General features: G+C 38.9%; 1 protein-coding gene across 1 annotated transcript in view; it reads right to left on the bottom strand.

The window, feature by feature from the left end:
* The window catches only part of LOC116713541 (zinc finger matrin-type protein 4), a 65,797-nt gene that overhangs the window by 17,332 nt on the left and 34,945 nt on the right, over nucleotides 1-13,520 (bottom strand). Inside the window, exons 5-6 of the mRNA XM_032553727.1 lie at nucleotides 9,492-9,737; nucleotides 585-681 (exon numbers count right to left, since the gene is read on the bottom strand). Coding sequence (XP_032409618.1) covers nucleotides 585-681; nucleotides 9,492-9,737 — 343 coding nt within the window. The remainder of the gene's footprint in view (nucleotides 1-584; nucleotides 682-9,491; nucleotides 9,738-13,520) is intronic.

The raw sequence follows: 13,520 nt of genomic DNA, 5'->3' as shown, positions 1-13,520 counted from the left end.
CAGTGGTTCAGATCCTCTATTCAGATGGAAGAAATTGCATTTTATTTGAAAATGATGGTCCCAGATGGGGACCTGCCCACACCATCATGACTACAAATACCCATTTTAATGGCTGTGCTATTACTATGATTGACTGACCACCAGACTCGACAGACCTGAACCCCAAAAGAGAATTGATGGAGTACTGTCAAGAGGAAAATGAGAGAGGCCAGACCAAACAATAGAGACTCACTGAAAGCCAAATTAAGACTCAATTATTATGTTAGCTTGAAAAAGCAAGAGTGCTTTCTCTGGGTTGAGAAGGACATCCTGCCCCTAGTGGAGAAGTTTAAGTATCTTGTTCATGAATGAGGGAATGATTCAGGAGCTGTATCGTTCTGTTTTGACGAGAAGGATGAGCTTTCTCGTCATGTTTCTCGTTAGGTAAACATGACGATGGTTCACTAACCAGTCGATCTACATTCCTGCACACATCTAAAAGAACATTCATTTTAAAAATAAATAGCTAAAAATATATCCAGTTATTGCTAATAATTCTAATTTACTGCAATGAACTTGTGTGAATATGCAACAGTTCTACTCACTTGTTCTGGTGCTTGGAGCCCTGGAGGTGTGCATGGTACTGTTCGATGGAGTTAAGGACCACACTGCAGACGCTGCAAGAGTAACTACTGCGCAGCCCTGGAGAGAAACAAACACAACCAGGTATTCGCACGGGTTACTGGGGAGAGAAGTTTGGATATGTAGAATTCAAACCACCGTCTTTATGAGCTGCATTACAAACATGCTGGAATGAGGACAACGTGGGCAACAATGCACTTCTCAACGGACACTAAATAAGATTCTGTTACTCTCAGCTTTGGAAAGTAATTTTGTTAATTAAAGTGCATCTGCAAAAGCATTTGATTAGACGAATCATTAGCAGAAAACCAGTTACAGTTTTAGATCCTTAAATCAATGCCTCTGACTTTCTAGAAACAATGTGTGTGTGGGCGTGAGCAAGGGTGTCTCTTCCAAACTTGAAATTGAGCGGGGTTCAACACAAGAATCAGGACACCGAACAGAGAGAACTGAGCAGCTAATTGTGTTGCCTTCCACTGTGAAAAGATGTGCATAAATGCACATTTTACATTGTAGCAGTGAATGCATGCTTCAGACACAGATGTTAACTAATTAGAGGGTTTGCAGGTGGTCGGGATGAGCACCCCCAAAATAGATGAGTTTGGAGATACTGACAGAGCGGGGTGAAGCAACATTTGGAGGCAGGAGGGGGAGAGGAAGGGGCTTAGCAGAAATGAGGAAAATTTCCAGAGAAAAGTAAGATGCATATACAGATAAAGAAGAGTAGACACATAATGAGTTGTTGGCATGGCAGCACCGATTCTAAAAATGTCTGCCTTTTGTGAGGGCAGAGGGAGCCGAGGAAATGCTCTCTGTGTCAAGGAGGATGGGGCGATCAACAGCGTGACATAATTGGCTCTGTAATCTCGGTCAGAGATACAATGAAGGGCTATTAATGTTTTCTAACATGTTGTATAATCAGGAACATCAGTGCAGAGCTTTACGAAGATCAGAGGTCATAATCCTTGATACTTTAAATCTACCTGTCTATGGCCCTCAGGCTTGATAGAGCTTCATTTTTATTTTTTAGAGGTTTCTTTTGTTTGTTTTTTTTATGTGTACTATTATCATTCAGTTTGTGCTGCAAAAGAAGCTGGATGTGTTTGCTTGTGTGTGGGTGCCCTTTTCTCCACTGTCATTACTGTCTTTGAGATTTATGACTGGTCTGTGTATTCTGTCACCTTCTGACCTTTCGAGGCAATAATTGCTAAAGAACTATGTTGGGAAATGAAGTTGTAACACAGTTGAGAGCAATGTGAGATCATTCAGACTGGGTGGGAGCTGCATAATGTAGCATATCCACTTTGTGTTGCCTCAGGAATCACTCCTTCTGTGACAGGGGTGATTAAGGACATACAGTCATTAAAAAAAGAGAAAAGCCCAGAGCAAATTAGTAGCCTGGAGTAAACACTGTCTTAGATTAACTTGCTGATATTTTGCAGCTTTTTAAAACTGGTAGCTAAATCTGTGTGTGCAAGAATAGAATAAATAAAAAGGGAAAATATTCATATGATAAAATTTCTGATGATCAGCAAAATTTAACTTTAAATCATCATTTAAGTACACGTGTTTAATCTCTAAGTTACATCCCCAAAGAAGCAAGCAGAAGGCAAGGGATATAAATTGGAGATATAGGCATAAAGAAAGCCAAATAGAAATGCTGTATTTAGCTGAAATTAATGTAATTTTTTAGAAAAAAGTCTAAAATGCTTTTACAGAGTTACGTTTGCATTTATTCACACTAAGACATTTTTCCAGTTTTATTTGAATTAAAAACAGATGTAATACAGCAGCCATTCAGGGTTTGATGGTGGTACTGAGAACTACTCTGCTATTGCTGCTACTATTATTTTTGCACACGTAAATCATGAAACAAAAATTTCATATTGTTAAATTCCCATTTGTTTATTGGGAAATAACTCTGAAAAGAAAACAATGCCCAATTCTGCTCTTCTTAGTTCAATAAATCTATACTGCTGAATGGATTACACAAAGATTTCTGTTCTTCTATATAAGACTAAGTGTGTTATAAGCGCACGTGTGTATGTGGATAGATAATGTCAGCTTCCCTGCTTTTAGCCTGATTGATGTCACCTCCCCAGTGTGTGGCCGAGCAGCACTGATGTGCAATATGCTGCCGCTTTGTATTGGCGCCAGTGGTCTGAATACAAACACACACACACAGACATTAACGTACACTCAAGAGCAGACGCTTTGTGTTTTTGGTTCTGGCATAAGTTTCTGGCAAAAGACCTAATCCATGTTAATTACATGCAAGGAAAGTGTGCATGACAGCTTGCAGCTCAGGCTTAAGAATTTAGCTGTTTTTTGTCAGTGGGAGCAGTATTTGTGCGGGTGTTTTAAGCCTTGTTAATTACACAAGAAGATAGGCCAGGGAGGGAGTGAAAAGAGAGGGTGCGATGAGCAAAGGCAGTGGGTGTGGAGTTGTGACTGTCGTTTAATGTGCAAAGCCTTCTAGCACTGCAGCCATCCCTTGTTTGGAGATGCGTTAATGCTGCTTGAAAATGAAGCACATTTTATGTTAACATTTAGAAATACACTGTATGCTCATTATGAGGCCATTACTGCAGAGGAACCTTGACATATCCTTGCTTCCGTTTCCCACCTTTAAATATTACATATTATACACAACTGAACATTTTTGATTCAGGTCTCACAACATTATTGCTCCCTTCAGGGGCACAATATTTGTGGCTTAGTCCATTTAAATGCTCTGCCAAGCTCTTACTTCAACTCCTTTTATGTGTCTCAGAGGGATTTATGGTACCATTTAACACTGACAATTATGAAATCTTGTTTATGGTGAGTACAGTTTGTTAAATTACACTAAATCAAGCAGAGAGGGACAATTAACCAGTGTGCAGATTATGAAAAATAAAGGTGCACACCCAAAATTCTGAATGGTGTTTTCTTTTATCATTTCCTTTTTTATTTAATGTAAAGTTAGAACATATTTTGAAATGCAAGTGAAAGTTAAAAATCTCGAAACAAATTTACAATTGTAATTCATTTTTTTAATGTGCTGCTGGCTTGGATACAGATTTATGAAGCTTTTCCCATCCCATAGCCCTAAAATCCTATGACACACCATGAGTGGGCCATGTACTGTTCAAGACTAAAAATGAAGCAGATTCAAAATAAGTCCTCTGAGATGCAATCAAAACTAACAGTATGCAAAGGCCTGACTGTTTGTCTCCAAGGAATGCAACATACACATCACAGCAGAAAACAGTTGAACGTTGCGTGTGAAGCAGTCTGAGTCCAAGTGGAATTTCACCAGAAACATTTCAAGGACTTCAGGAGAGTCTAATTAATTTTGCAGGAAATGTGGCAGAAATTGGAAACACCATCTGTTTCCGAGAGGACGAAGTAGAAGCCATAAAGGAATAAAAGATGTAATTGAAATTTGCTTAAACTGATGTTTGTGTTTTAGTTTAACTGTTTTCCACTTCAAGTCAACATTGATTAAGACATATTTCAGTGTAAAACACTTTGCACATTAATAATATTAAAATGATTGTATTACACATAACTTAAATGCAAACTGTTAATTATGTTTGTCTGTCTTATTCAAGATTTTCTAACAAAATGAACAATGGTATTCTTTCAACTCTAAAGAAATATAATATTTAAACTTCAAATAATTTTGATCCCTTTAGCCAACAGTTTACATAATTAACTTGTTTACTTGTCAGCAACCTAAATAAATGTCCATTAGACAGCAGTGCAACAGCAGCATGTGTTTAGAGCAGTGTCTTTTATCATTCAGCTCTGAGGTTTAGGGGAAACATTCAAAAAGATGCTGTGGACTTATAATTTACTTATGTATTTCTGCTATTTTGATATAAATGAGAGCTGTGCAATATACTGAATAGCAGTTCTCATTGCAAAACCAATGTGTGTGGTAGTGCAATCAGAATAAAACTGCTTAGTTGCATTATTTGGTTGATTACAATATTGTGCATTAAAACTTTGCTTTCCATTAGTAATTTGTGTGAACTAATGGAAAGCACAAGTTGTGACCTTCCTTTAAACCCAAACAATGAGACAGTTCTCAATTGCCAAGATCAGAAATTGCAGATTAGGACATTATGATAGAGAAGAAAAGCAGTGTGGAAAATATGGACTGCTCGTAATTGATTTTGTCATCAAAATATTTAACAAAATTAACGCCATGTCATGTTTTTGAAACAGCTTAGTGTTTACACTAATGAGCATAGAGCTAACAAGAACTTCAGAGTTTTGTTATTTAGAGCCATCTCTTCTGATTATAGTAATCTCAAACAGTTGTCAAGACAATTTATTGAGAAATCTATATAAAAACTTATTTGAACAAGCTATTTCCTATAGCTGTTGTAAGGGTTAGGCATTTTATTGATCTTGACTCAATGATAAACACATTTATCTACAAAGCCCTGAATTGATTGTGGATATCTATGAAAGTGATGTGCAGCTATGTCAGGGAGTGCTATCTCCAGGGACAGGAGGTCATCTCCGCCTCACAACTGAGACAGAGCCATCAATTACAGACTGTATTCTTTCTGAACCGAATCGTCCGCGCATGGACCCATGCAAGCATTCACTCACACACACACGCTCTCCAATCCCAGACGCTTATCTCACTGCTTCTAATTCCATACTGAATCTCCAGAGTGCCACAAAGACAAAGAACAGGGCCTTCTTAAGGGGTTTCTACTCTGTTGTGATTTATTTTAAGATTCAGCTGAGTGAGGCAGCCTCCTTCCCTGGCCGGTGGCCACACCCACAGCGCCTCTCTCGTTATCTACTGGAAATGTCTCCAAGAAACAAATGGTGTTCATGTAAATATTATGCTATTTTGTGATAAGTTTAGCTACTGGGTAGATGGGATAGGAAAGACTAATGAAAGCACGAGAATGTATTATCATTGGGATACAAGCATAAAACAGTAGGGAGACTCTGTAGTCACCGTTAGTAGAGGGGAGGAATATTATGTATATAATTCACCACACCTTGCAGAGCGCTAACAAGGATGACAGTTGAGATGTGACGCCATATCTGAGCTCCTTGTGATCCAAGTGCACACATTTAAACACCAAAAAAAGCACAGGAACAAGCAACAAGCATCGGAGAATGAGCACAGCAGCTGAAAGGATGGGAGAAAATGGATTGGAAATAGGAAAAGGAGTACAGGTGATAATAAAAGCCAATCAAAAGTGAAAACTATGCCAAAACTGGAAATGTGTCTGAACCAAGCAGCCACAGATTGTAGTCAGTAAGAATCATGCAATGATTTTGTATTAAAAGGAATTAGAACAAAAATACTTGACTGATATCAGATCAAGTCATTATATGAAAAAATGTGGGAAAAAAAACTGTAACCGCCCCAAACTTTAACATATTTGGGAGGGATTTACAACAGTGCCAATTAATACATTATTGTAAAATACATGAGTTTTAAAATGTTTTATTGAAAAAATACATGAGTTTTAAAATGTTTTATTGATACAAAGCTAAAAGTACATGGCCTTATAACCAGCCCATGTACCTTTAGGATAAAATATTATGTGACAAATGACCTTGAACAACCTAAAAAATAAAGTTCACCTGTGTATAACTTAATGTCAGTATAAATGCAGCTGTTCTGTGAAATCCTCTGAGGTTTTGCAGAACATTAGGCAACAAAGAACATCAAGTAGACCAAGAAACTTAACAGATTAGAGATAAAGTTGTGGGTTTGGCAACAAAACAAATCTCAAGTTTTGAACTTCTCTGAGAACTGGGCCTGTCAGTGGAAGTGATTGACCATGTCACGTTAGGTTTCTAATTGTTCTTTTTACTCTATAGATGACTGAACACCAAACAGAATTAATCAGAGCAGCAGACAGGTTTATGTTGTGGGAATAATTTTCTTCAGCAGTGCAAAAGAGTTGGTCAGAGGTGATGTGTGGCACTCAATACACTTCAAGAAAAAAAATAGTTTGAGGCAAGAAAAGGTTTAAAACTGACGCAGAGTCTAAAAATAGAGTTGGAGATAAAAAGCAAAGATTTAGATTAGGAGTTTCTAACCCTGGTTTTAAAGGGCCACTGTCCTGAATGCACCCCTACTTCAACGCACCTGGATGAAATGGTTGAATTACCTTTGCAGGAGGTCATGGTTCCACAGAGGCCTGATAATGTGTTCTTCATTTAATGCAGGTGTGTTTTATTAAAAGAAGCACACCTTCATGATTAATGTAAAGGTTGTGGGACAGTGTCTCCCGGTGACTGCAGCTAGGAATGCCTTCTTTAGACCAAGTGAGATTTATGCATTAGAGTGGCCTAGACTTAAACATGAACCTGTGGTAATAACTGTAAACTAATGTTTACAGAACATCTCAATTTAATTTGACTGAGGTTAAGCTATTTTACAATGAAGAATGGGTAAAATATACTCCAAGATTTGCAGCTGTAATATAAAGAGAAGGTGATTCATTCTACAAAGGACGAATTCAGGGGGCAAAACACAAACACACGCCTTGGATTTTTATCAATAAAATATACAAAACAATGTTTCACTTTCATTCTACTTTGTAAATATCATATAACAATGTTAAACTCACATCATAGAGTGTCGTCTCAGGTTATAACGAAGACATTTTACTGGCCGTAAAGGAAGAGATTTTCTTAAATGCAACAAATGTAATATTTTTCAAAAAGGTGTCTGTTAAATATTTATAACTGCATACATTTAAATGCGTTAGTCAAAATTATAAAAAGAAGAGCTCAGTTTGTGGGATCTGGGTCACAGTGTGTGGATTGCGGACGATATCCAACACGACACTTTTAAAGCCTCTGAGCCACTGTAGGCGGCAACATGACTCATGCTTTTAATATGATTGGCTTCTTGAGATGATGGTTTGTGTCATGGCACCTGGAGCACAGAGCAATCAGCGCAGCTCAGGCTCTTAGAGAATCAGCATTTGCTTGTAGAAGCTGTGCAATGTGCGCCATGAGTGCGCCAAACTTGAAAGTGGAGTAGGACGACGTTAGATGGTATCTCTGTGCCAAACATTTGTTAATATGACTCCTCAATTAAGACAGCCTTGCTTCTTCTTGCTATCCTTCAGCCTGGATCTGTATGGGGGACAGACTGAAAAAAGGCTCTGAAAATGTGACAATTAAAAGCTAGGATTTGGCATCATTGCAAGTTTCTACTAAAGTCTTATGTAGTTGCAAAATCCTGCTCCACTATGAGGTATTTTAGCAGCTAAGATATGCTATAGCAACAGAAGGCCCATGGGTTTTATGCACATAAAAATACAACACTAACAAGTGTAGAAGCTGCGCTGCAATCTGAGCAGACTGTGAACCCTGACAACTGATCTGGAAAGCTAGACTGTAGCAAACAGAATTAATAAGATATCAGGTCAAAGTTGTGGAGGGATTCACAGCTATATAAAGAGTGAGAAATATTTCTATGAACTAATATATGTTCATTTAAAATGTTGTACTCTATGGGGTTTATAGCTGTTCTTTTTCCATCTGGTTTTTACTAGATTTTGAATTTTGATTCTTCTCCCTTGATTTAATTGTGTCTATTTTTGGCACCTTGATCATTCTGCAGTTACCCTGGTCAGATGTTTATTTCAGTTTCATGTTTTATGATTCTCTGCTTTATCACCATTCCTCAAACTAATCATGAAAGATAAATATATGTTCCCCTTAGCTACTGTGGAGAACACTATCTCGTATCCCAGGCTAAAGCTAGGTTTATCGTTGATGTTAAACTGGCCTTGTGCGCTGTCGCGGTGCCTGGTCGTATACCTCATAATAGTCTATTAGGAAGGTGCTTTTGCAGAGCAGGTTCACCTGTACTGGCATTTATATGATCACTCTATGAAGGCTCTTTTTACCACACCCGCATAGAGGTAAAGTATAAATGCCTCATCACTTGCTTGGCCTGTGTGCGTTTTCTGGGACAGGATTGTCCCAGTAATCTACTACCAGAGAAAGACTCCTTGGTGTAAAAGCCTAAAAGCCTTCAGACTGGCGGGGTTTATTTTTTGTCCAAAACAAAAATAAAATGCATTAATGCTGCATGTAATAAAAACACACACACACACACACACACACACATTGTAAGTTCACTATTCTTAAATCACTTGGTTGCTCTGGTCATCAACAAATCTTATTTGTACTGGTCTTCAGATAGTTGTATATTTTTATAGAGAAAGTCAGGAAAACAACTCCAGTACAGGCTAGGTTACATGTGATTCCTGCTGAATGGTCTGAAAACAGTGGATAACATTTGCAAGGTGTGTAAAAGGATGTGTGCACAATCTGAAGCCTTTTTCTACTTTAACAAAAAATATATATTTTTTATGTTAGAGGAAGGTTTCAGATTTGCTATTAAAATATATCAATGTTTGTAGTTGTATTGAGACCACTGTATTTTATTAAGTTACTGTAAAAGTTGTTCTTTACTCTTAGCTCAAAATACACCTCATAGTTTAATAACTATCAAAATGATAAACCTACACAGTACTATACAAATGTAAAGGTAATTACATTAGTTATGTAATTCAGAAAGGCTGGGGTAACAAAATTGAATTAAATGTCTCTCATTTATACATCAAAGTTAGTCAAACACATTTGGTGTGTAGGTAGTTTTAAAGTAACTGTTGCGAATGTTGACTAAAATAACTGGTGATACTTATACCAATGTGACATATGTGAAATGTACACAACATTTACAAGTGCACGGTTTGAACATTTTACCACCCACACTGGCACACTCTAAGTATATGATTACTCACTTAACCTTGTTCATTGTAACACCCTCACAAGCCACGGTTGTCAACAAGTTGAGAGGGGGGACTCTGGCTGACCTGTGCTCTCTGTGGCATCCAGACTGCCTGCTAGCTGCTCCAGGAGGCGGGCCCTGGCAGCATTCCTGCGATGTTTCTTCCCGTCGTAGTGCTGCTGGGCCATCAGAGGGTTGTTGAACCAGGCTCCGCACAGGCAGCAGTACTTCCCAGCCTCTCTGCCACCGTTTCCACTGAGCTCTGGCGTTGGCCAGGGTAAGGCAGGGGAAGTGTTGGGGTCTGTGGGCAGCGGGGTGGAAGGTGAGGAATCTGAAGGAGAAAGAAAAAAAGGGCAAAAATTAAGAGCCGAGGAAGGAGTTCTACAGGATTAAAAAGAAAAGAAGGGGGAATAAAGGTGGATATTAATGTTCATTCAAATGCAAATTGAGCCCTAATGCAAAAATGACATGAATTGAAAAGATTTTCATTAAATTATTATACTGGTATAAAATTTAATGCATTCATATTCACTCATGAAACAAGATGACATTGTTAATGCATGGTCCTGAGCACACTCATTTACGTTTACACAACGGTAGGTTGTACCGATCAAATTAGACTTTGTTGGCCAGATCTGTGCTAAGTGTCACTTTAGAGAGCCGAAGCAATCGGCACTCTGGGGTCCAATCTTTAAGAGCTGCCTTTCTGCTCACATTTACCATCCTACTAATCCTTTCCATTTCATCTTTTTTCAACATCACCTTGTCTTGTCTGTCCTCTGAGGGAATAAAAAAGGGGAAATGGCAGACTTCCAGGTGACCTGCTACTCATGACACGACACTGGTTACCATGGTGATTGTCCATTAATAGCCAACAGGCACTGATATGGCCACAGGACGTAGTAGTGGCTCTCACAGAAAAGATGGCATGTCTGCGTGTGTGTGCGTGTGGGTGTTTGGGCAGCGGACTGAATATGTGATCCCTTGAGAGAAAGTGTGTGTTTGTGTGCTAGAACGAAGATCCAGCACAGCCTGCTTGCATGTGTTAAGGTACAGTACGTGTACGAAAGACATCAACCCGGGAGGGGAGCTAGGTCCACAGCCAGACAGAGAGAGAAAGCTTATGATACCAGATGGTATCTCCAAATGTGCCAATTCACTATCCTGAATGAGTCAAAGACTTTAGAGTCAGACTGATCGTGACAGTAAACCTGCACTGCCTCACGTTGGTACATTTTATATCACAAACAAAAGCCCACTCATGCATGGTTTTGAACCAGGATGAGTCACGTATTTAACTGCAACCACTAACAAATGAAGAGCATGCATGAATTTTTGACCACTGACCCCTGAGGTCAGCTACTGAGAGGATCTGTTCTATGTGGTCCTGTGTTGACTGAACTCTAGCCCTGCAATCTGATTGGCTACTGATACCTTGATGTGTCTTCAGTCTCTGTTCACATAGTTACCGTATCTATGGCTGTGCCTCTGCTCATCGAACCCGCCACACCCACTCACATTCGCTTTGCTCATCTCTGCCATGCCACTCCATCTTCTCAGTTACTGAAACACAAACCTGTAACTATGTGGCTGTCATGTCTTTTTTAATTTTTCTCTGATCCCGTGAAAGACGAGGGGGTCATCAAAGCACTGGATGATGTTTGTCTGTTTATGTGTGGCCATGCATGAGTGAAGTTCCTCAGCTCTGACAGCTTTGTGGAACAAGTACTGAGCAGAAACGAAGAGAGAGAGATCATCCAATGTAATTTCTCGTTCCCTGCCTTTGTTTTCCCACCATTTCCCCTTTTGACTGTGATCTCTGTACACTGGAGCAGAAGTAAGTGTTTTTCATGGACAGGGGCACAGAGAGAGAGGGAGACAGTGTGTGCAGAAAGTGCTCAATTGATGTGCACAGAGGAACAGACACAGGTATCTCTTCTCTACCTCTTTAGAGTTTCTACAGCATCTATTGACTTTTCTTTTTCTTACTTCAGTGAATGTTGGAGTCCAGGTTTCTAAGTAAATGCATCAGTCATTCTGCTTTTGTGTGTTTCTGATGATCATGTAAGTGTATTCATGTTGTGATGCCCATGTACGGCCTGGCCTGTCAACTTGGCTGTGCGTCTTTTGCGCTGCACTCATCTCAGTGAGCTCACAAAGGCTAGCTTTGACTTTAATCTCTCCTGAAATCCTCTCCTTCTCTCCCAGGTCACTCTTCCTCTCTTCTTTTGCTACTTCCCCTGTATCTTTTCCTCCAGGTCCCACTGTCATAAAAAGACAGAAATTCCACAGCAGCAGCAGCACAGAAGTGACAGTTTTCCAAAGTAGGCCAAAGTTTAGCAGGAGCCACTTTGGGGGCTGATTATAATGTTCCATTTTGGAGCAATGGTGTGTTTACAGCTCTGTGAATTTTCCCTTTCACTCCAATTTGTATCACATTATGTAAAACTTCCTTGGAGATAACTCGCCAGAACACACATTTAAGAAAAAGATACTCAAACACCCATGAACAAAGACTAGGAAATACCTAGGAGATTATTTTACTTGCCAGAGATTTTGTATTGCTAATTATATGACCTTTTCAGTTTAGCCCTTTTTTTCACATGCCTCTCTAAATTTTAGACTTTAAGTAAATTTACGGTAAACTTTCAACTTAGCCAATCAGCAAACATTAAGAGAAGCAATGAAAGTTGATGTTGATTTTCTGCAGTGTTATAGAATTGTAGTCTATAGCGGACTACTAGAAATGGTAGTCCGCTGCCATTTCTAGTTTTAGAACTGGCAGTGGAGGAAGTGAATGAAGCCATTCTGTCTGTGTTGGCCATGTTTCCAAATATATGGAATTAACATTAACAACCACCTTGTTCAGATTGGCACTTCTCACTTCGCAGTGGAGGATGGTTGTTTTTACAGCACAGGCAATTTATGGTAAGTTTCTTTGCGTCGAACTGGCAAATTACATAGGTAAAGGGGAAGCGCTAGAAATTGGGTTTTTTAAAACCCAATTTAAAAACCTCAACAAAGTTCACGTCTCCAGGAATCAATCGTTTCTCAAAAGCCAAGAGCCCAAACCCTCTGCATGGAGCAAAGTGTAGTGCAAGGCACTGGTTTTAACCAGGCTAGTTGCTTATCACCACCTAAGCTTCTTTAAAATTTTATAATGCATTAAAGAAGTGTCACCAAATATATTACTAGCATAGAGACACTGAATGCCTGAAACTTAAATAATTACTTAATACTCTTTTGCAGTTTTGGCACTTTGCAATATTCATGTTGTGTCTGGTGATATTGCAATAATGATACATTTATGATATATTTTACAGCACTATTGTAAAATAAGAAACTTTGAGGGAAAACAATAGCTAGTTTGTGTGGAAAAGTGCTCCAACATTTACTTTCAAAGGACAGAGTTTGTTGACTGCTAAGAGTGTGAATCTGTGTGTGGGTGCAATTCATGCTGCTAAACACAAATGTGTCTCTTTGGGAACCAGCCTCCCCCATCATTTTAACCTAATGATGTAAATTGAAGGCTTGTGCCCTAAACATCAAAAAACATTATGTGAAAATATTTCTGTACTCCTTTCATTTTGTCAAATGTTGGAGCCTGCTGCAGTCAGGGAGTAAGACCTACTTTGGGTACGCAGATAAAACAGACACAATCAGAAGAATAAGTCCGCAATCTGCACCCTAATGCATCCAGACTCTTCTAGCTCAGCTCTTTGTCAATCACACAGGAAAGTCTAAGTGAAATGAGTACATGTTTTCTTTAAATGAAGACTTCTGACTGTGTTAGCTGACAACTGGAAACAGAATAAAACTTTTTTTCCAAGTGGAACACCCACCTCGAAGTGCCTTAAAAGTGGCAGCAAATAAAAATGTACTTTTAATGGGCAGATTTTTTTATATTAAACTACTTTGTGGTGGAATTTAACTAAGTTCAAAATTTTTAAGGAGGTGAACCATGAATATAAACTACAAGCATTTAAGTTTTAACCTGTAAATTGAACTCTTATTAAGGGTGAAGTTGCACAAAACTGCTTACTCCAGTCTGTTTTACTCTGTTTTTAGCAAACAGTCCCACAAATGCTCCAGAGATGCTTGGTTTTCCTGCTTC

The sequence above is a fragment of the Xiphophorus hellerii genome, chromosome 22 (assembly GCF_003331165.1).
Source record: "Xiphophorus hellerii strain 12219 chromosome 22, Xiphophorus_hellerii-4.1, whole genome shotgun sequence".
In the NCBI taxonomy this organism is placed as follows: Eukaryota; Metazoa; Chordata; class Actinopteri; order Cyprinodontiformes; family Poeciliidae; genus Xiphophorus; species Xiphophorus hellerii.
This window is presented reverse-complemented; position numbering and strand designations above follow the sequence as displayed.